This window comes from Syngnathus acus, chromosome 8 (assembly GCF_901709675.1).
Source record: "Syngnathus acus chromosome 8, fSynAcu1.2, whole genome shotgun sequence".
NCBI lineage: Eukaryota > Metazoa > Chordata > Actinopteri > Syngnathiformes > Syngnathidae > Syngnathus > Syngnathus acus.
In genome coordinates this window covers 8,966,378-8,987,800 of record NC_051093.1, presented here as the reverse complement: position 1 = coordinate 8,987,800, position 21,423 = coordinate 8,966,378, and the positions used below count along the sequence as shown (strand labels likewise).

Sequence of the window (21,423 nt, the reverse complement as noted above, 5' to 3'; positions counted from 1 at the left end):
ATAGTAAAAGGCTGAAGCATCATTAGCATTCATATTCGACTCGCTCTTCTTTATCAATCTTGCCTTTCAGCAGGCTCAAATATCGGCGTAGCAAAGAAAATCACAAAATAAAAGTAGTTAAGAACTGTAGAAAGGATATTAAAATAAAAAGGTCTTTCATTATTTTAAAGCACTTTAGCATGAGGCTAATAATTATTGATTCGCTACAGAAATGATGATGTGTTTGGAAAGTTTGGTTGCATAGGAGAAAAGGCCCGGCAAACACATTTCTGACACACAATCAAAAACTGAACATAATACCTTGACTCCTTCAGCCTGTGCATGGAGCATATGTGCAGCGCTTCCAGCACTCTGACCACTGCCTGATGACCTCACACTGGTGACACTTCCAGAACTCCCGAAACTGCTTCGGTCTCCACCTGCAATACACCCACGCACACAACAAACACACACACACACACGTACACACAGGGACGAAGATGCATTCATATGCATGCAAAAAGCCAAAACGATAGTATTGCACGCAAATGCATGCATGCCACACAAATATGGATGCACGCCCGCCCGCCCGCCCGCCCGCACGTTTAGCTGATATCCCAGACCAACGTGATAATCGGTGACTCTCCTTTGAAATGCACTAGGCAGCATGAGATGGAATGGACTGGACAAACACTTGAGTGAATTGGGAGTGAAAAAGACACACTTGTTGTACACACCACACACACACACACACACACACACAGGCACACACTACACTGCACTTTCACTTGTCTTTTGAGTCTTCTGGCTCTCTTGACCTCCATACATACACACGCCACAGACCAATGCATATGGCTACAGTCCCAAACATAAAGGTCAACGAGTTTAGCTAAGCTTAAGATGGAAAGGACAGCGGGACATGACTTTGCTCAGGTCAAAGAGCATCTGATGACCTTTCAAAAGGCAAATGATATATATATTTTTGGATTGTTGTCTGAATGGGCACCAGATACTGTTTGATGACTGTTTTTTTTGAGGGCTCAGCGCAGTGCGGCTCAGTTACCTGCCACAGGCTTGCGCAGTACCCAGATCTCTTCATTGGAGCCTCCGTGGGGCCCACAGGACGTGGTGGGGGAGCTGTGAGGACTTGCCTCTGAGCCACGACAACCTTCAACACAGGACACTACCGTTAGCTGCTAACTGGGCTCAAATTGGGCTCAAAACCTTACGACTTGTTGTCAATTTATTTTTTATACAGCTCCACATGGAACCATATTAGCCATAACGTGGAGAGTTTTTGCCCGTGGAGCAAATACGTTCCTTTGAGTTGTGTTAAGTGCTCCATTGAAACCTGAAGAAAACGTTACGACTTATTGAAGGTTTAGTGAAGCTTTAAAATTGGTCGATATATATATAGGAGAAGGTCAGGATCATATGATTAAAAAGAAAAAACCAGCAGTATACAGTATTACATGCTGACTTTTTATGTTAGTCCATATCTGAAGGCAAAAAAAAAAGAATATTATCATTAATTTGCCTATAAAAATCCAAACCACGGCCTATGGTGGTCTTTTCTAACTGTTGAGTCAGCTCCAACTTTCTGTGCTCTGTCTCCGTCTTAATATTTTTCAAACGAGACTCTCTCACACACACTTGCACTCCCAGTACGCAGTCACACACCAACACAGAAAAAATACAGAATATAGATATGATAACATGTATAAAAGCATTGTACATAAAACATTCATAACATGATTTTCTGTGTATATACAGGTGCCATCATGTACATACACGTACATATATAATACAGCCATCCATTTGTGATTATATATGTCGACTTTTTCAGAATGAGGCTCCTGTAGGTGCATTCGGAGAGTGTCATAAACCATTATAAGCATCTGAATCGTTTATAAATGGTTTAAATGTGTGACTAACAAGTGCGCCAGAGAAACAAACATTGCACAAGTTCTTTTTTTTCTTCTTCATCAAATCACACAGCTCCTTCTTGTGGCCATTTTGCATCCCTCCATCAAAATACTTCAATGATGAATTGATTCATGCAGTACAAGATTTCAGATAATTTAATTAGTCCTGGAGGAATCGAAATGATCTTCTAAAAAGAAAAAAAAAACCTTCAGGCCAGCAAACACCTTAGTCATATAAGTTTTTTTGGTGACATTTGTGAACTTTATTCTTAAGTCTGTTGCATAATACATGACATTTTCCCCAAATGTCTGCCTTGCAAATATTTGCGTGTGTACAGTCACGACCGAATGCTTTGGCACGGACTTCAACTTTTTGGTCCTGCTACTCGGTGGCTTCAATTTTTCAAGTTGTGTAATTCACATTGCTTCTGTATTGTTGTGACAAGTAAAGTTTGTGTGTGCTCGGGCTGGACTAGTGGTTGGAAAAACAGAAACTACTCAAACAAAAACCCAAAAGAAAACTTAAAAAAAAAGAAAAAAACCAAAAAATTATATGCTGTGACTCAATTTATTGAGTTTAACCTCAATAAAGTCAAACTAAAACCTCAAGATTGAATTTATGATTTTCTTTCTATATTTTTATTGTTTGTTTGCTATCATAACAACAATCATAATGATGATGATAATAAGAATTTTCTAATTGACTAGCTAATGACCAGGGAATTTGTTAAGTAATGATGTAGGTTTCAATAATGGGAAATGAAAACAAAAACCAAAGCAAGTCAGTATGAATAACATATAAATCTACTTAAATAATGATCAATAACAGAAAACTTTAAAGGATGCCTTCTTAGCAATGATTAAATCACCAATGAGAATGATTCATAGCCAGTTGGATTTTGGATCCAGTAATAAGTAGAAAAGTAGAAAGCATCCCTTGAAGTTTTGATAATAATAAAAATAGTAGTAATAATAGTGAAAAGGGGGCGTGTACCTGGGGCAGTGGGGGTGTCTCCCTGTGGGGTCGTCACGGGCGACCTGTTATAGCCAAAGGAAGTGAAAAGTGGAAGCAGTGGCTGATGGGAATGTGGTGGAGGAGGAGGCGGTGGAGGCAGGATATGGATCTGATGGAACGTGGTGTCGTTGCCGTTGACTACCACGTTGGCGGGGGCAACCGTCGCCGGGGCAACCAGCGGTATCTTTTGAAACTGTTGAGTGCAAATGACTGTGCTGGCCAAACCTAGATACACGCACCGTGACGACACACACACACAACCAGCCAACAGTGAACCACCGCCACGAAACAAACCACAAAAAGGAGACATAGGAAACATAAGAAAAGGGAGGAAAAAAAGGAATAAATTATAAACAAAGAATGCTTTAAGACTAAAACGTTCAGACTAAAACAATGAGGAGGGACTTTATGAAGCCACGGGAAGAAGGAACAAACAAATGTGTCATGAAGTGGGCATGAAATGGTCATCAAAATTGATCTTTCTACTACTTCTGACTAGTCCAAACTGTTCAAATTGTTTAAAAAGATGAATGGTAATAAAAAATTGCTAGCAATAGTTCTGTTTTGAAAAAGAGAAGACAATTTATAATTTGAGTAATGACACAAAGTCGATGCAAAATTTGTCTTTGCGGGCCACATAATATGATGTGGTGGGCCGTATCTGGCCCTCGGGCCTTGAGTTTGACACCGATGTGATCGATGGCACTTCATTCCAAAATAAATGAAAAACACATGAGCTTTTTTGTTCGCATAAAGTTACTGCACTTACATTCTATAGTGAGAAGCGATCAGTACCCAAGTAAGAATGTATCAAAGATGTGAATGATGCTGATGAGAGGAGACCACACAATCATCTGAGATGAAGAACACCGTCACAGATACATAGACCGACAAGTGAACACAAAAGAAACAGCACGACCATATTGACAGATAAACACCAATACACATTGAAAAAGTGACACCGGCTTCTGTTAGTGCGGTGAAATGATGGGATGGATCTGAGCCGAAATGTCTCACCTGGTCAACCTACCTGTTATGGAATTCAAATTTAGACATGAGAACTTAACTGATTCTTTGTATTGTGTTACAGAACATTAAGGCTGGATTTACACAGCAAGTGCTCCAATGTTCATATAGGATCTTTTTAACTAACACGTACGGTCAACACCGAGCAAATAAAACATGGAAACAAGTAATAATACACAAAGATATTAAATATTACATACCATTTAGTTGTCCGCTGTCCACCATCAGCATTTATTTTGTTTCATTAATGAGCAACGCAACTCCAATGAAGCATATTTACTATTTAGACCATATTTACTCATGTTTATATCTTTATAGTATATTATTATTTCCATGACGACATTTGACATGATTCTGTCCATTTACATTTGCAGTGACAGCGACGTATTTGTTACGTACTGGATTTTTTTATCTACATTTGCAGGAGCTATGATTCCGATCTGACAATATCCAATACTGTTTTTTTTTCTCTCGCTCTTTAGGAAGCCATGAGACGTGAATAGAGTGAACAGATTTGCAGATTCGCTTCCTTCTGCTTGACAGTTATGCATGAAAATAAAAAAATATTTCTTTCCATTTATTTTTTTCAATTTCATTCAGCTGGTTAGTTTTGGTCACGATAATTTCAAGTTACCAATCACACATACATACACGCACGCACGCACGCACACACACCTGTTCGTTTGCTGATGACCTCCACCATGGTGGAGGGGAAGTAGCCCACCCTATCATTTCCTGTTCGGTTGTCATGGATACAGCCTTTCCAGCGTCCATCAGGATGCTGTTCCAACACCTAGGATGAGAGGACATAGTGTATTTCATGTATTTATTTATTTATTTATGTATATGTATCCTAATTGAAAATCTTGAAGAGCAAATATTGTTGAAATGAGAGTTTTTAAAGAGTCTGTGACGGCAGAAAAGCCAATTTGTGTTCTTAGACCCTGAGGGAGGAAAATCAGGCAATGCTTGGCTTCCCTAACAATCATAAATATTCATGAATGATGCTGGAGTAGGCAGTAAATACGTTTCTCTCAGTATGCGTAGTCAATGAGAAATGCTGAATAGGCTCGTTCTAGCGAATTAATTAACCCCAAAAAAGGGAAATCGTTCTCAAACAAAACTGGTCTCTCAGTGACATAAGCGTCTCGACACATTAAATGGGATTTGAAATGTTGAATTCACTCCCTGCAAAGAAAGAACAGATATTGTTCGTTGAATTGATCCGATTAAATTATTAAAATGCTTCTCTACTCTGTCCAATTAGCAGAGCCAACATAGGATTTAATTGGCAACAAAAACTTGAACAAAATAATGACATCATCTATTTATCCATTTCTATCATTTTCTTTTTATAAATTCTGAAGGCTGTCTCGTAATTATTAAAAAAAAAAAAAAAAATCATCTTTTTATTGAAAGACTGCACCAGCTTGCAGCCAGTTAGGCTGAAAAATGCCATTTCAATTTCTCTTCCAAACTAAAGATGACATCAATCTCTGAAAACCAGACCTACACTCAAAGCAGATCCGATCTCAGCCGCTTTGTGTTTGTCCTAGGCCCAGTGCCAGCATTAAATATTTTATAAACCTCAAAGTAGGTGTTTCATTACTACTGTAGGCCAGTGTAAATTGTTTCCAAGATTTTTAGGGGGATGTTCAATGGGGTAGTGCTGCTTTTGATTTTTCTACCGTAGGCGTGCATTGTACCGTAATGACATCTCCTGCTTTGATGTTGAGGCTGGTTAAGTCATAATTGTTGCAGTAATCTTTCAAGGCCCGAACTTGAAGAGCTGCTGACGCCTCTGTGTGCACAAAACACAAAAACAATTGTTTTTCTAACTAATATAAAAAAATATGTTGAACAGCAACAAAATGTAAAGCAGCTGTAGCATGATAGCAACACCTGAAAGAAGAAGTTTATTTATTTTTTAATAAATAAATAAATAAATAAATAAATAAATAAAAAAGTCTTATTTCATTTTTGGAGTGTGACCCTATTTCTGAAAAAAAATGTCAGATTATTTTCCCACCCCATATATTGCAGGGAGAATGGCGCCAAGGTGGATTTTGTTACCATGACGACCAAAGTTAGTTCTATAAGAACGAATGAGTCAAGCAAGTGGTTTCTCCGTGCGGATGTGGAGCGCTCAAAGAGTAGAAAAAGAGCAGTTGCTCATTAAGACAATGAAATGCATTTTCACTTCATTACCAACGCACTTAATTACATTTGTCAAATAGCTCTGTGTACAAATAGACTTAGACAAACTTTATTGTCATTTTGTAAACACTGGGTGCACACAAAACGAAATTACGTTGTTTGTCTAAATACCCACACTAAGCGTGTCAACAGTTTGACAAGTTGTTGGTAGCAATTATCAAAAGATGATGCCGTTAGCTAAAGCTTTTCTTGGCATTCAACAAAGGCGACAAAGCCTTCTTACCTTTTAACTTGAACATGTTTTTTCAGGCTTTCGAGAGTTTTGAGATGTTTTTGTAGTTTGTTTATAATGATTGTGCATTGTGTCATCCAGCTGCTGCTTGAAAGTGCTTCTCGGTCTTCATCCAAACCTCGCTTTTGAGTTATAGCTGTATGTTATGTAAGTTAGTTTGATAAGTTCTATAAGACGCAATAAGATTTATGCCAAGTCAAGTGTCATTTATGATGTCACACAGGATGCCAGAGTGACATCAATAGTATATATGACATTATCATCATGATGAAATCTCTCAAGACCTCAGTTCAGTGATTAAGGTTCACTTCAATGATTTCACTTTTGGCAATTTTGGTTTTTATTTGTATTTGAATTATTTTCCTATGGAAAACCTGGCAGACAAAATTAAAAAAATGGACTTATCTGATCCATCCATCCATCCATCCATCCATCCATCCATCCATCCATCCATCCATCCATCCATCCATCCATCCATCCATCCATCCATCCATCCATCCATCCATCCATCCATCCATCCATCCATCCATCCATCCATCCATCCATCCATCCTTTACCCCGGAGTAGTTGCTTAATCTCTTTGCTCGCTTGGGTTGCAGTGAACTGATACACAATGTCCAGCGCAGTCTGGCTGTACGTGTTTCGCACCGTAGCATTGATACCACTCTGCGCGCAGAAAGAAGAGAAAGACAAAACAATTGTCACTCAGTGAAATTTGAAACACATGATGCAGTTGATTACGTTTCCACGGGTGAAAATCACAAGCAGTTATTTCAAAATGATTAAGCGGCCCGTTCATTAAACTCAACGGGCTGTGGGCTTTAACTATGATCACGTTACAAGAAAGGTCAAAGAGCAATAACACATTCACACAACACGTTTGGTTCAATGAATAAAGACGATTACAGCCGCCTCACCTCACGGGATGTAAATGCAAAAGTTAGTTTTCATGAACCTCTATGGAGACAAAATGTCTTCTCACTGATCCTTTACCATATCAAATGCACGACAAGCATCCCTAAAAGCAGCTTAAAATGTCCCGGTGATGTGTCGAAATATGTCTGGAAGCAGCTGAGGTGTCGCATCAGCTCTCTTTTGGGACAGCTGTGACTAATAATGTGGCTTGTGACAAAAGTTGGATTATTTCCCAACACTAAACTGCTCCTTCTGCTTACTATTGCTTCATCCAGACAAAAAAAGTGAAAGGTTGTTGATGAACAAATATGACAAGAAAAGTCCCACTTACTTCCAGCAGGAGTCTCACGGCCTCGGTCTTGCCGCAGAGGGCCGCCTCGTGCAGGGCAGTGCCCGCTTTGGTCTGTCGGTTGATGTCAATTCCCGACTGGATCAACAGTCTGCCCACGGAGTGTGGACGGATCCAACAAAGAGTGGGAAGAGCAAGGAAAAAACATGTGGAGATGAGGATTAGAGAGGGTGACACAAAACTGAGAGGCATCTCAGGATACTAATGAAACGAAAAGAAAAAAAAAGAGATCAGTGAATATAGTTGCTTTAGCATTGTATCATTGTCCCGACAAATTTGTATATTTGATGCTAATAAACACGCAGTAACATCTCAGTCATATAATCTAATTATTGTGGCTTCATGGATTTTGAATGAGCCCTTGCGTTCTCAATATAAAGTTCCGTGTTAATCTGTAATAACCTTGTATGATTTTTTTTCCGCACCACATAATTAGTTGATCTAGTGTGTAAAATGAATGAAGTTGTCTTTAATTGTCCTCTGTTGCTGCTGTCTTTGCAGACTGGCGGCCGTCCTAATGAGCATCATTTATCCGTGTCACATAGAGAGATTTCTTTTCCCCATCAATTATGACAGAATTTTTAGTGTCTCTGTCTAAATAGTGACAGCACGGTTTTATTGAAGAAAAAAAGGAAAATTCAATCACAACATTCAAATCACAATTAAATTACTTTTCAAAAAGCTCTTTGGAATGAATAATTGTTTCTCTAAATGTGCTCTTTGATTGATTGCCAATCAGTCCAAAGTGTGCCACAGTCAGCAAGAAGCAAAAACAAGACAAGCGCAGTAGAAATTGAAGGATGCCTGACTTGTTTTCAATCTCACTATCCTCACCTTCACCTCTGTCAAGGTCCAAACTCAGAAAATTGCGTCTGCATAAACACACCTCACTTGTAGCGTCACATCAATGTGCTTGAGCGCGATAAAAGAGGGAAATTAACTGCACAATTGTTTTGCAGTTGAAGATTTAACACTGACATCAGTGCAATTACTAAATCAAGGAGTACTTTCTTGCAAATTCTGCCATTCTCTGATTAAAATGCACTCAGTAAAGCTCAGACCTCCAACAAGGTTGTCCAGTCGTAAATAATCGGAATGTTCCCGGCGCTACCGTTCCACTCCTGTCCTCTAGGTGGCAGCAATGTTCAACTACACCCAATATTAAGAATTGAATTAAGAATCGTGTGTCCATATTGTACCTAATGATGTCAATGTGTCCATTCTTGGCAGCCAAGTGTAGAGGAGATGTCCCATTGGGATCGGTAGTATCTCCTTTCTTGGGTTCCAGCAGAGCAGCACACATGTTACTCGAGAGTAATAATTGGACAACCTGCGTACACACAAACACGTAGGCATAAAAAAGTTCCCTGATTATGTTGCGATATCTGTAAGTAGCTAGTAAAAAAACAAAAAGTTCCATACCCCAACTCTGCCGAACTCACAGGCAAGGTCCAGAGGTGTTTTGCCCGCATTGTCCACAATGCACGGGTTGGACTGGTGCTGCAGCAGCATTTCAGACTGGAAACAATTCAAACATGTTTTGGTTGATCTGAATACTCGACGACTCGATAGACATACTGGATTATGTAAATGATGACCGCATGCAGCCTGCAGGAAGTCGTAGTTATTCAAGATCTGACAGGAAGTCCCATTTTCATTATCCCTTGCAAAATACAGACTAACGCAGTTGTTTTTATAAATGGTGACATTTTTTTTATGATGTAAATATTGAAATCTGTGCTTCCTGGTTGACAAATGTTAGTCCAATAAGAAAATGTCAAATTGGTTTCAAATGCACTTGTGGTATTGTGGTCTTCTTGCGGGACAAGGTCACGCCTACCAAACCTTTGTCTCCCCCATTTAAAATGTGTCAATGTTCTATTTCTTTACGAGATGATGTCACTCACCACGTCGTAATGGCCGTGCTGCGCAGACAGGTGCAGAGGAATCTGCCCTTCATCTGATTGGACATTGACAGACGAAGCCGATTTTAGGAGCATCTTCATCGGCTCCGCCTTCCCCTGCCAGGCCGCGTAGTGCAACGGCCGCATACCTGGCACAAAAATACAAGTGTTGTCACAAAGTAAAACGATATTATATGAATATTTTCAACTTACCTTTCTGGTCTCTGATGTCAACAGCTGCCTGCGACTCCAGCAACAGAGTGATAAGCTCCATGTTGCCGTTAAGGGCTGCATGATGCAGAGGGGAAAATCTACAGAGAACACAAATGTGCGAATGACACCTGATTTACAGATCCATCATCAAGATGTTGATTGTTGTTGGCCAAACGTGCATATAGACCGTTTGCACACACGTGCATATAGGAGCCGAAGCTTAGCATAGCAAATACATTAGGAGGAGAGGATTAAGCTGAAACACATAAAGCAGAGCTAGAAAATAGGGCAAAGGCAAGGGGTGTTACGTTGGCAAATGCAGGAAGAATCATTTGGGGGCAAAAAAAAGGGACTATAACTGAAACCAATAAAAAAAAATTTTAAAAAAAAGCTATATTAAGGTCCTAAAATAAAAATAAAGTGACTAGAATTGAAACCAATAAAAAAATGTCATATTAAGGTCCCAATTTGGAGACTCAATTACAAAGCTAACTGACATTCAGGTCAAACAATAACAAAAATATTTTTTCTCAGATTTTTTTGGGGTAAATTTCAAAATTTAGAAATGAATGAATGACAGGAATAACAAATTAGACCAACAGTGACATAACATGATCCAATCCAATAGACAGCAGACCAGAACTAATAAAACTTCGACTTTCCACCTATCTGATGAGTATCACAACAGACGATATTTTGTAGTTTATGTGCCTTTTATGATCGGCTATAACGTTTTAATCTGCGTCGAGCCGCTACAGATGAATTTGGACTTTTATTTTTTACCATTTGGAGATGCTTCTCTGCATCTGCTCACCTCTTCCATTCAAATTTAGCATTTTAAACGACTGAATCGTCAAACATTATTGAAGTTTTTGACAGTAACCATTTCCATTGTTGAAACCAAAGGAAATAACGCTCATCCGGGGCTAATTGCGTCGTATACTCTCCGTTTGGCCGTGAAAACTCGAATGAATATCAAAGCGGAGCACATTTGACCTTCCGCTCGCCCTTCATTCCCGTGCTGCAGGTGTAACGACCCACTGAACAGTGAGTAAAAAGCATGTGTCATAACCTAATCCTAGCCTCAGTTTCCCCTACAGGGTTAAGCCGGGATACATTACACAATGCTTTACTGTTTGTGTGTGTGCTCCTTTTAGTATTAGCGTTTGTGCGTATGGGGGAAGGGGAAGGGTACTCACTCTTCCTTTTGCCAAACATTCCGTGCAATATTTATCCCCCTCTTCCTTTCCATCTCCCTCTTATTCGCTTGCCTTCCATGAATCTTGGGCCTAAGGCTTTTCCCCTCCACTGTTTCTCATTCTTTGATCACTCTTACCCTGTTATTGTTTTTTTGTGAAATTGTGTCACAATATTCCAATATTCTGACAGACTTTTGATGTCTATGAATGACCTACATTAAGACAAATATATTTGTTTATTAGCCTTGAAGTTGGACTTTTCTAACATGCTTATTAATTGAGGCTGACCTATTCTAACTATGGAGGACAAAATGTTTGCTATTCTTCCATCCTCGCATAGCCAAATCCTGCTCGCATGCAATCTCTCAAATGGAAAGATATGGACAGATGTACACAACCACTAAAATCATAATAGCAGTGCATTAGTCCTTACTTTCACCCACGTACAGTATACTACATAAAAACACTAGTTTCAACTTGATATGGGCTTATCCTCCAGCTTTTTCCCTTATGCAGGCAAACCGAACTAGGACAATAAAGCTTTTATATGAATGGAACCAGAGGAAGTACAGGGGGGGGGGGGGGGGGGGTGATGTCAGGATGACTCTGAACTAGCAAGAGTGGCATGGAGAGGAATGATGGAACTCACCCATCTGTATCCTGGAAGTTGACATTCACTTTCTTTGCAGACCCAAGCAGCTCTGGAAAATAAAGGGCAAATCAGTTACGTTTCGCATATAATGCATAAACTTTGTTGCTGGATAGCTTAGCTCATGTACACTTTCGTTGTTTGTCGTTAGGCTAGTAAACATCACTTGCACTTCCTCAGGGCAAGGTCAGAATAAGGCAAGTTTTCATTAGCTATGAATCATCATTTCCTCGGGTATATGATGATAATATCATTAAAAATATTCTTCTACTGTGTGAGACACAACCAAGGCTAATCCAGACAAACTAACTAATGCAAACACTTTCAGGAACAGAAAGTACATTAAGCAGAATTGCTGCATACAAAGCAACACTGCGGCAAATAAAAAATAATCACATTTTTGGCAATGTTGTAAAAACTTACTGTTGTTAATGCTCTTAAGTAAAAAAAAAAGAAAAAAAAAAAAGGGCATTATTTTTTTTTAAATATGATTTAGTAAGTAGATGGTGTTGGATTATAATTGCGGATGAATCTGCATATCCGTTTTATCTTGTGGATTCTATTAAATTCACTTACACACGCCCACACACACATTGGAGTGTGCAGGAAGTCGTACAGGCACTCTATTGTAAAGGAGACAGCTCCCAGCACCACTGGAAGCGGAACATAGATTTCCTAAATGGCTATTTCTGGATGCTTAATGCACAGACACACAAATACACACATAGCAAAACCAGCACTTAAAATCAGTGTCAATAACTATTGTGTGTTTGAAAGCAGGGAGTTGAATATTGAATCATATCTGCTGAAATGTACACCAAAAAGATTTTTTTTTTTTTTTTTAAAAAGTGCCTACAACCAGCTAAAAAACGAAAAAAGCAGCTGTTCACAACAATAACATTTCCTCGTGATAATTATGATATACTAAACATGATTTCACTTATCACAATGAAATTAGACAAACAGTTCAACGCGAATGAAAATATTAATCAAATTAAATTTAGTGTACATGATAATTGTTTTTTTTTTGTAGTGACGTAAAACAGTCCATGTATTTGTGACACAGGTCTATTTGTCTCCTTGCACTACTGTGTGTTTGTTTTTCCACACCCCTTCCATGTCTGGCCTCATAAAAGGACCTGACTGCCCCCACATGACTCACGTCATCAAATAAGGGCAGAGGCAGGCTGCATGCGAGGCATCTTATAAGGACAAAGTCAGAGAGAGTAAGCCCTCTGCCAATTTTTTCAAATCTTCTGTTTCATGAATAACATTTAGACGTGCATGTTATGGATCATAACATAAAAAAAAAACTGGGTGTCAATGATGCACAAATAATTCCTAAAGCAGCAAATTTGGCCGATCTACGAATAGCAGAGACAAAAATAAATTCCAAATGGTCTGCTGGATGAAATGTGCAAAGACACAACTGAGACTCCGTGTCCCGCCAAGTAGCACGACTAGCCAGATATGGAATAGAGTAGGGATTTGGGGATCACTTTCCATCCAAGTTCAAGTGAAACCAGGTCAAGCCACCGTGCAGGAGAAAAATCATATTTATAGCACTTGATCATGTGGTTCAGGCTCACAAAACCTCTTTACAATGACCAATGAATCGATGACAGACTTTCAAACATCGGCCCGACTCATATTTGCCGATTAGTTTACACCTTTTACAGCGGTTGTACACTAAATCTTTTTATGGTAGATCCTTCCCAATGAGACAATAAAAACTACCTGTTGGAACATGTGGTATGTATATATGTAAAAGGTCAAACCAAGGATATCCATCTGCATTAACGTTGATTTATAGTCGAAGACTGTCGTTTTGTTACCATAGTCAAGTCGCATACTAAACACTGCCGTTAACGCCTAAAGGCAACAAGGACACCACATCTTATTTGAAGACATGTGCGCTTTGATTTGTTAAAGTGGTGGAAAGTACATGAAAGCATAATGAAACAAATGAATGTCTCCAGAAGTGTTAGCTCAAGCTAATTCCAAACAGCACATCCTTAGATTTGACTTTGAAGTTGAAATGTATTCGTTCAACAATTTAGTGTATTGTTTGAAGCTTGGAATGTACCGGATTATTCCAACGACAAATTATGCACTCAGGTATAGCCACGCTGGGAGAAAAGGTCCTTTCTCCCCGGGGAATGACAATTTGATAAATGATGTATGATAATGTCACATCATATTTTTTATTTAATACATGCCTTGGCTCCATAAAGGTTGGTAAAGACGACTCTACAATATGGAATTCTGTGTTGATAATAATGCATAAAAGAAGTATGTAAGCATGCACCTACCATTGTCAACCCAAAATATCGATCATTCCATCAATTTTAGGAAATGATTCACAATATACACAAAATACTAATACACAAAATCTGATAAGGAAAATACACATTTCATGATTTATAAACACGCGCGCACAACTGCAGAGCCCAGGGTTGCATAGAAGAGGGTTGCTAGGCAACAAGCATCCTCTCTATCATCCTACACAAGCAAGCGTGCTTGCACTCAAAACAGCAAGGATTCACAATCATGCACCCACACACACACACACACACACACACACAAACACGCACACAGATAACCACACTAACGCTGCTGTGAACACACTAATGATAGTATGAGATCGTTGACATTTTTATTTCCAGAAGTTGAGCCTAAAACAATCTGCTGGCTCTGGTCTAGAGAAATTCAATTTGACCAAATGCAGGCATTTGGTTGACTCCCGGAACAGAAGCAGCTCGTCGGTTGTGCCGAGCTCATTAATTAAAACGCTGGTTATCTCGAGAATCTTTCCGCTATGGGTTGGTGATTGTAAATGCACTAATTGCTTCCAGATTTGCTTCAGGCTGTTTTGTATATCAAAAGCAATCATAAACACGCAAGAGCATTTTCACAGCATTCATGTTGGTATTTGTTTCCTTGTTATCTTGTTATTTTTGCTCTCTTGGACTTTTCTCTAATAATTTTTGCGGTCTTTATTTTTTTTATTTATTTGTGTGTTTATTAACGTATTTATTTTAGCATTGTATCTTGATAATATCATAGAGTATAGTGGATTATAGTTTTTGCACATCCCATTTGTCAAGCAGTAAAATATTAATTCTTGGAACTGGCTCTAAAATACAATCTTTTTTTTATCTTTTTTTGGCATAGAAAGGCTACACACTATTTAATTTGACTCCTGTATACATAATAATTCGGAACACAATGCAAACAATGTGCACTGCTGAATACAACATTCTGATGGTGTGTGTACACACGCTGTCAAACAAAGTGTCTGTAGTTCAGAGTGCGCCCGTGGAAGTCACAGTTGCAGTCAGCTGTACTAAAAATACACACATTGTAACCTCTTTCGAACGACGTACTCTGCTGCACGCTCTCTCGCATGAGTGTAAGCCTGACACATCTGCTTCAAAACAAGAGTGGCGGAGGAGGAAACGTGTGACAAATATACTCCCACATGTAGGCAAACTTCTTAGTCTGATTCCATCACCTGAAAAGTTCTCTCCTCCTCTTGCACATCCTCTACATCCTTTCATGTTTCCTTCCTTTTGATACAAGCATACAGTCAAAAACTTTCAGACATCCTTAACAACTCTTACTCAGCATGAAAGTCTTACCACTTTTCATAAAACCTTGTCTCCAAAAAAATTGGTGCAAAAGAAATGTGGACCTGCGTTGTTGCTTTGGCTCAAGGGCACCAATACTTTGAATGGCAGTCTCTACTTAGCATCATTGGAAAGAAATGAAAAATAATGTGAGCACGAGTGGGATTGGCAAAGCAGACAAGACAGGATGGCCGCTCTGATTAGTTTGGATAATGGATAACTGCATTTACTCAGCTGCAGACACACACAAACATACACACACGGTCTCATAAATGTCACTTCAGAAGCAGGTAAACAGGAAGTTGTATGATTAAATTAGAGGGCCGACCGAGACGGCAGGGTCTGATGGGGAGAGCAGAGGCGGGACAGGAAGAGCTCATGCAAAGTGATCAATGTAGCCAAACTGTAATAGTGTAGACAACAGAGTTGTTGTTTAACACTGATGTATTTGGACCCAATATGTAGCGAATGCACTCTGACCACTTGACTTATGAATGTTGTCATTGTCATCCATTAGTGTCATTTGCCCTTCTGCAGTCGACTTCCAGAAAATCGGGAATCTATTTTCACATCATTTAGCAACAAATTTGATACAGACAGAAAGAGGCGGTGCTAGGATTTATTTTCCTTGTGAGGGTGAAGGATATGAAACAAACAAAAAGTAATCATTTCAAAAACACAAAACATTATTCAGAAATTGCTAACAAAAAAAAAAAATCAATGTATGTTTCTTTACAATGAAATGTTGAGAAAATCGGTAAAAATTATTAAGGTAATTAATTAATTAAAAATTATTATTACAAAAACCACAGTAGCCCTTAATACTGCCCAAAAAACAAAATGGATTGAAAAGAAATGTTTCTTCTTTTTTTTTTAATATTGATTATCTTTCCCCTGTAAGACCACAGACTGAGAGTATTACAGTTGCAAGAGTTAGCAGTGCACTGGGCACTCAATAGTTACCTAGCAACAGTTTTTTCACCCACTGCCAAGGTTATCTCTCTGGTGGCTACCATTTGTCCAAGCAACAATACACACAAAACACACAAATGCACACAAATGCCATGCACATTGTTAAAAAAAAGAGCAAGCTTGCCTGTTGCTTATAAAATGTATGATACATAAGGTTAAACTAAATATATTGACTAGTTCAAACACAGATGGTTGGAATTTCATTTGACTTCACTGTATGTGAATATGGGATATTGCCGGATGAGATATTCTGCGACAACCAACCTCATGTTTCCTGTCTGTGCAGTTCATTCTCATCCATAACGCCACGAGTGACATGCCCTTAAAATAACAGCAAAGGGGTCAAATGGGGTCTTTTGCTCGGCCCTGAGAGACGGCAGCAAAATGCACATTACACAGTATTTGTAGCACAAACAAAGATTATAAAAAGAGTATTAAAAATTTATGTTGTCTTTCGTCTACATACTGTAAAAGACACATGGCATGAGGAAAAGGATTTTTGGGATATTGCCATTTATACTGCTGATCTAAATGTAATATCCTTGCTGTTAGACATGCTAGGTTAGATATTAAAAGTTGGGCTGTAGGTAGCAAGATGACCTTACTGCTCAGTAAATATATCCAAACACACCCAAGAAAATCCAACGGTGTTGAGTACAGCTAAGCCGATGTGTATTGCCTTGAGAGAATCTCATTTTCGTCAGATTAAGCTGTGTGCTGCAGTGCAGACTGTGCCAATGTCGGGACTAAACACGGGAAGATCAAAGTCCGGAAAACATCCATCATTCGAGAGAAGATAAAGATGTGAGAAGGTGTATTTTTACAAATTTTAAAATCAACGCAAGACTGAAATATACAAAAAAATGGATGGATGGATGGATGGCTGTGTTCGAAACTGCATAAAATGTATGTTTTATTCAGCATGTAAACAATTATTGGTGGAAAATAATGGCCATATTTTGACAAACAAAAAACATTTTTAGAATTTGGTTCAGGTTTTTGTGTTTTCTGATAAAAAAACAACAACGAATGACTTGGGCCATTATTTTAGGAAGGTGATGTCTGTTTAATTTCAATTTCAATTCAATTCTACACTTGTGCTGACTTTGTTATGCTGAGTGTGACAATTGACCTCAGGAGAACCCTGTGATTACTGCCGAGCAATTACAAACACATGAACATACACAAACACACACAAACATTATCAGGCAACAGTTTAAAAAAAAAAAAAAAAAATTGAAAAAATGTAAATTGTCAAAACAATAATGGGAAGAGAGAACTGGGGTAAGGGACATGAAAACATAGGCTATGGTCACTTGAGTGAAAGGAAGGGGAAAAAAAGGGAGATAGAAGTGACAAATTTGCCAGAACACTGTCAGCCATCACAGCCAAGAATAAGTCAGCTCTGGATTCGAATCACACGCCACCATGCTGCAGGACATAACACCAGAACAAACAAGAACTTCTCATCCTTATCTCAGCGGAACCTTGCTTTGCAAACTTTAGACAGTGACGTGGGCAAATGAGAACCAGATTTCTCTGTTTGCGTGTCATAAAATAGCTTTTGAAAAATCATCCTATTCTAACAAACAATTTCCCAATGAATTTTTTACCAATGACGTCATCAGCATTTCTTTGTTTGGTGCTTCTCTGAAGAGAAACAGCCTGATTCCAAACTCCCAAATCCCAGCAAGAAACAATTTTTAATCCATCAATGAATACCAGTAAGCACTAATTATATTAAATACTTTCATGCAGCCCTGACCTTATGAATAATTCATAATAGTTAATAATACAAGGGGATCTCTTTTAAAGTAAAGTTTATGCAACTAAATGGTTCACTACCAGCAGTAAGCAAGCCTTTGAAGACATCATCTAGCAGTCTTAAAAGGGTTGTAAAACTGCAGGAGTCCGGCTATTCGGGCCTAAAAGTCACTGTACAGCTGTAAAACTCCACTGCCATCCTCAACATCGCTAATGAGGGACTTCGGCCAACCAACCTCAAAAGACATCTCCGCCGTTCAAAATCAATTCCCAGTTGCCTTATTAAAATTTGACATTCTGGATCCGTATCAACCACATAATGTACTAAAAATAGTCGGATGACTACATAACAGCAGGTGAGTTTATAATTGGCCAAATAGGAGAATAAACCATACTAAATCATAGCAACTTGCAAGTGCATCATGCTATGCTACTAGCACTACCTCTGTTGACCTCTAACAGTCTGTAGGGCCTTTGTCTCCCTGATGACTCCAAACAGATTACGAGAAGCTCCAGAAGGCCTTTTGGATGCCTGGGACTGTCAGTAATGTTTTTCTCCAGTGGGCCACATTGTCCCAAGGCATGACTCATCGTGATTATCCCCAGCTCACACAAGCATCCTCCGCGACTGGGTCCATCGCTTTCAAGCTCTATCTGCCTGGACATCTTTTATTCTCTTTTCTTTCTTCCGGCACACCTCTCTTCCTTCTCCCCGAGTCTTTCCCATCTGTACTCCCATTTCACTGCTTTCTCCATCATCCTCTTATTTCCTCCTTGCCTGCCGGCCAGTGAATTCCCATTTCTTTTTTTCTTGTATAGTGGCTCTCTTCACTCTCTTTGTCCTTTTTCTTTACACGCACAACTAAAGTGAGAGATTGCACAGCACTTATCAGCTGTACCTTAGCATCTGCGATAACACTAATTTCTGACGACAGTTTGGTCTAGAGGCGACTGATAACGGTGCTACTGTTATGACGGACACTTAACTTTGTTGATATGTTTATCAGCAAAGACATTGTTGCCGTTTAGTGACAATGGTGTCACGTTTCCGTTTTTTTCCAGGAGCAATTGAAATATTGCGTGTTCTGTTTGTGTGTTTAAAGCAACATATTAGATTTAAACAAGAATATATGGATATGCTACTAGTAGTAGTAGTTCCGCATGATCAAGCAAGTCACTGTTTTTATGCAGAATGAGGAAAAAGAACATTTTCTCCTGTGTAATACTTGCAAAAGGAATGAAAAAGTGGAGACCAAGCAGGAATAAATGTTTTTGTGTGACTCAAAGAGCAAAAATGTTCTCAGATGAAGGTGTAGTAAGGAAAGTTTTTCTCTAATAGGAAAAAGAAATGGTTTCAAACACACGCACATTCAAGTGCACGTGACAATGACATCAACGGTCCCCGAAGTGTCAGAGGGTTGAATCCAGCAGCGGGACGCTCACATCTGACGCCAGATATAGCTCATGAACCAGGCTGCCTGCACAGCGCATGTGTGAACATGTGATGCTTGTGCAAAAAAAAAAAAAAAAAGGCAGTGTGATGATTTTCTGGTCAAAATCATAAAAAACAATTTTTTTTAACTTTAATTGTGGGTACCTGAGAATGAACAAAAACGGGAGCAATCCAACAGACGATTTAGTGCAGTATATGCAATACTGGGATACAAAAATAGCTTGACTTCTTTGGTTGCAAAAGAAGCCCTGCAAAAGTGTAGGATGTAAAAATCGAAATGTGAGAGAGTGATTAAGCACAGGAGAGGAAGCGAGACTGAATGTGGGAAGGCTTTGATGCACATGATGGGGGCCCCCCCCTATCAAGGTGGAAATGTCAGGTGTGTGTGTGTGGGTGCATGTTTGCTGAGATTTGAATGCGGATCTATTCTTTTTGTTTTATGACAAACATAAAGCTATTTCTGTTCGATTGCTCAGGGAGAAAAACAATCGGAAGCGGCCCTGCACACTAAACGGTAACACACTCTTCTGCCATGTAAATGGCATTAAATATTAAGATTGATTTTTTTTTTTTTAACCATGTAGTACCACTAATGAGTATTTAACAAAGAAAGGATGGGCTCTGTCGTTTTATGATTTTTATACTGGTGCAAGTCTCCTCATCACTTTGACTGGCAGCCAATGAAGTCAGCTGTGTTCACACCCACAACGGCGCAAAATGCCGATTTTTAAATCTGCATGCATACACATTAAACCATGCAGCTATTTTTTTTTGTTTATGGTTTTGAAATCTAATCTGATTTAATAGACAGACATTCATTGTGATTCCGAGTTTGAATCATGAGTTCATTGAAGTTATATTCGGAATTATAATTGGGCTGGAACACATTTCCATTACAATATGCAGCATTGTTAAGGAAGTGGACTTTCACTGATCTTTAGTTGATTTAAAATAACACACTGAAGTCCTTGAAGCCAAGCACCCAACTTTTTTCGCTCACTCCGGCTTGTCAACTTGCTAAATGCCCCTTTGTACGTGGCCTATTCACACACCCTAAGCAGTGGAAAGCTTTGGGCTATTGCTGAAGAAGTGTGTGAGTGTGTGTGTGTGTGTGTGTGTGTGTGTGTGTGGATGTGTGTGTGGTAGAGTTACATTGAGAACAACAGCCTGATTGTAGTTGTATCTGTTGCAACTGTCTACCCCGTCTCTAGTAATTCGAGTCTTATGTGTTTCTCTGTAAATCATGATTTTACGCCGGACAACGTTCTGTTTGTTTGTAATGTTTTTACTGCCTATGTATGAGGCATGTAATAGCTTTTAAGTTAATAAAGTAGGTCAGCCAGCAGACTTGCTAGAAGGAATAAGCAATGAAATATTTTTCAAAACAACAGATAAAGATTGTCAATGAGTTTAAAAGTAGTGCAGAAAACAATATTTTTCAAATATTATAAATAAATATTGGACTTTTTACCTTAGCACTGATGATGATTCTATGATAACTAAAAACATAGCCCCTTGATAAATCACATGAGCTTCCTTGATTACACAACCATAATTATTCATGACATCATGTTATAATAAATCATGAGTCAAACCAGACGGGATGAAAGATGAGAGCTCACAAAGGCAAAGAGGATAGGAGCGACATTCGAAGGGATCAGGGAGGAGGACAAAAAGGACGGCTGATACGGATACACAGATGAAAAGGATAGCAGGAAGTCCAGAAGGTTGGATTGATGGAATGAAATGTGAACAAATAGAAGAGGAGGTGGTGCTCCAGACAGACAGACTATAAAATGTATGATGCATTTGAACATATTCTAAGAGACTGTAGCCAGTAGACCTGAAGATCTGATGTACTAATCCGTGTTGTCAGATTATCATGTAATCCCTTACCCAAACACACACATCTGAAGGCCAAAGTATGTGACTCCATCCCACCATGCTGAGTTGGAATATCTGATCAAACAATTTCCAGCACA

The 21,423-nt window shown here is 39.0% G+C and overlaps 1 protein-coding gene across 7 annotated transcripts in view; it reads right to left on the bottom strand.

The window, feature by feature from the left end:
- caskin1 (CASK interacting protein 1) overlaps positions 1-21,423 on the bottom strand; it is a 36,527-nt gene that overhangs the window by 10,243 nt on the left and 4,861 nt on the right. For 4 of the 7 annotated variants that reach the window (XM_037255800.1, XM_037255801.1, XM_037255802.1 and 1 more), the window contains exons 2-13: positions 11,624-11,675; positions 9,776-9,873; positions 9,566-9,711; positions 9,081-9,176; positions 8,858-8,988; positions 7,641-7,749; positions 6,952-7,060; positions 5,652-5,746; positions 4,621-4,738; positions 2,899-3,144; positions 1,043-1,147; positions 301-419 (exon numbers count right to left, since the gene is read on the bottom strand). In XM_037255800.1, the coding sequence (XP_037111695.1) occupies positions 301-419; positions 1,043-1,147; positions 2,899-3,144; positions 4,621-4,738; positions 5,652-5,746; positions 6,952-7,060; positions 7,641-7,749; positions 8,858-8,988; positions 9,081-9,176; positions 9,566-9,711; positions 9,776-9,873; positions 11,624-11,675 (1,424 nt within the window). The remainder of the gene's footprint in view (positions 1-300; positions 420-1,042; positions 1,148-2,898; positions 3,145-4,620; positions 4,739-5,651; positions 5,747-6,951; positions 7,061-7,640; positions 7,750-8,857; positions 8,989-9,080; positions 9,177-9,565; positions 9,712-9,775; positions 9,874-11,623; positions 11,676-21,423) is intronic. The other 3 variants (XM_037255803.1, XM_037255805.1, XM_037255806.1) reach the window with 3 other exon arrangements.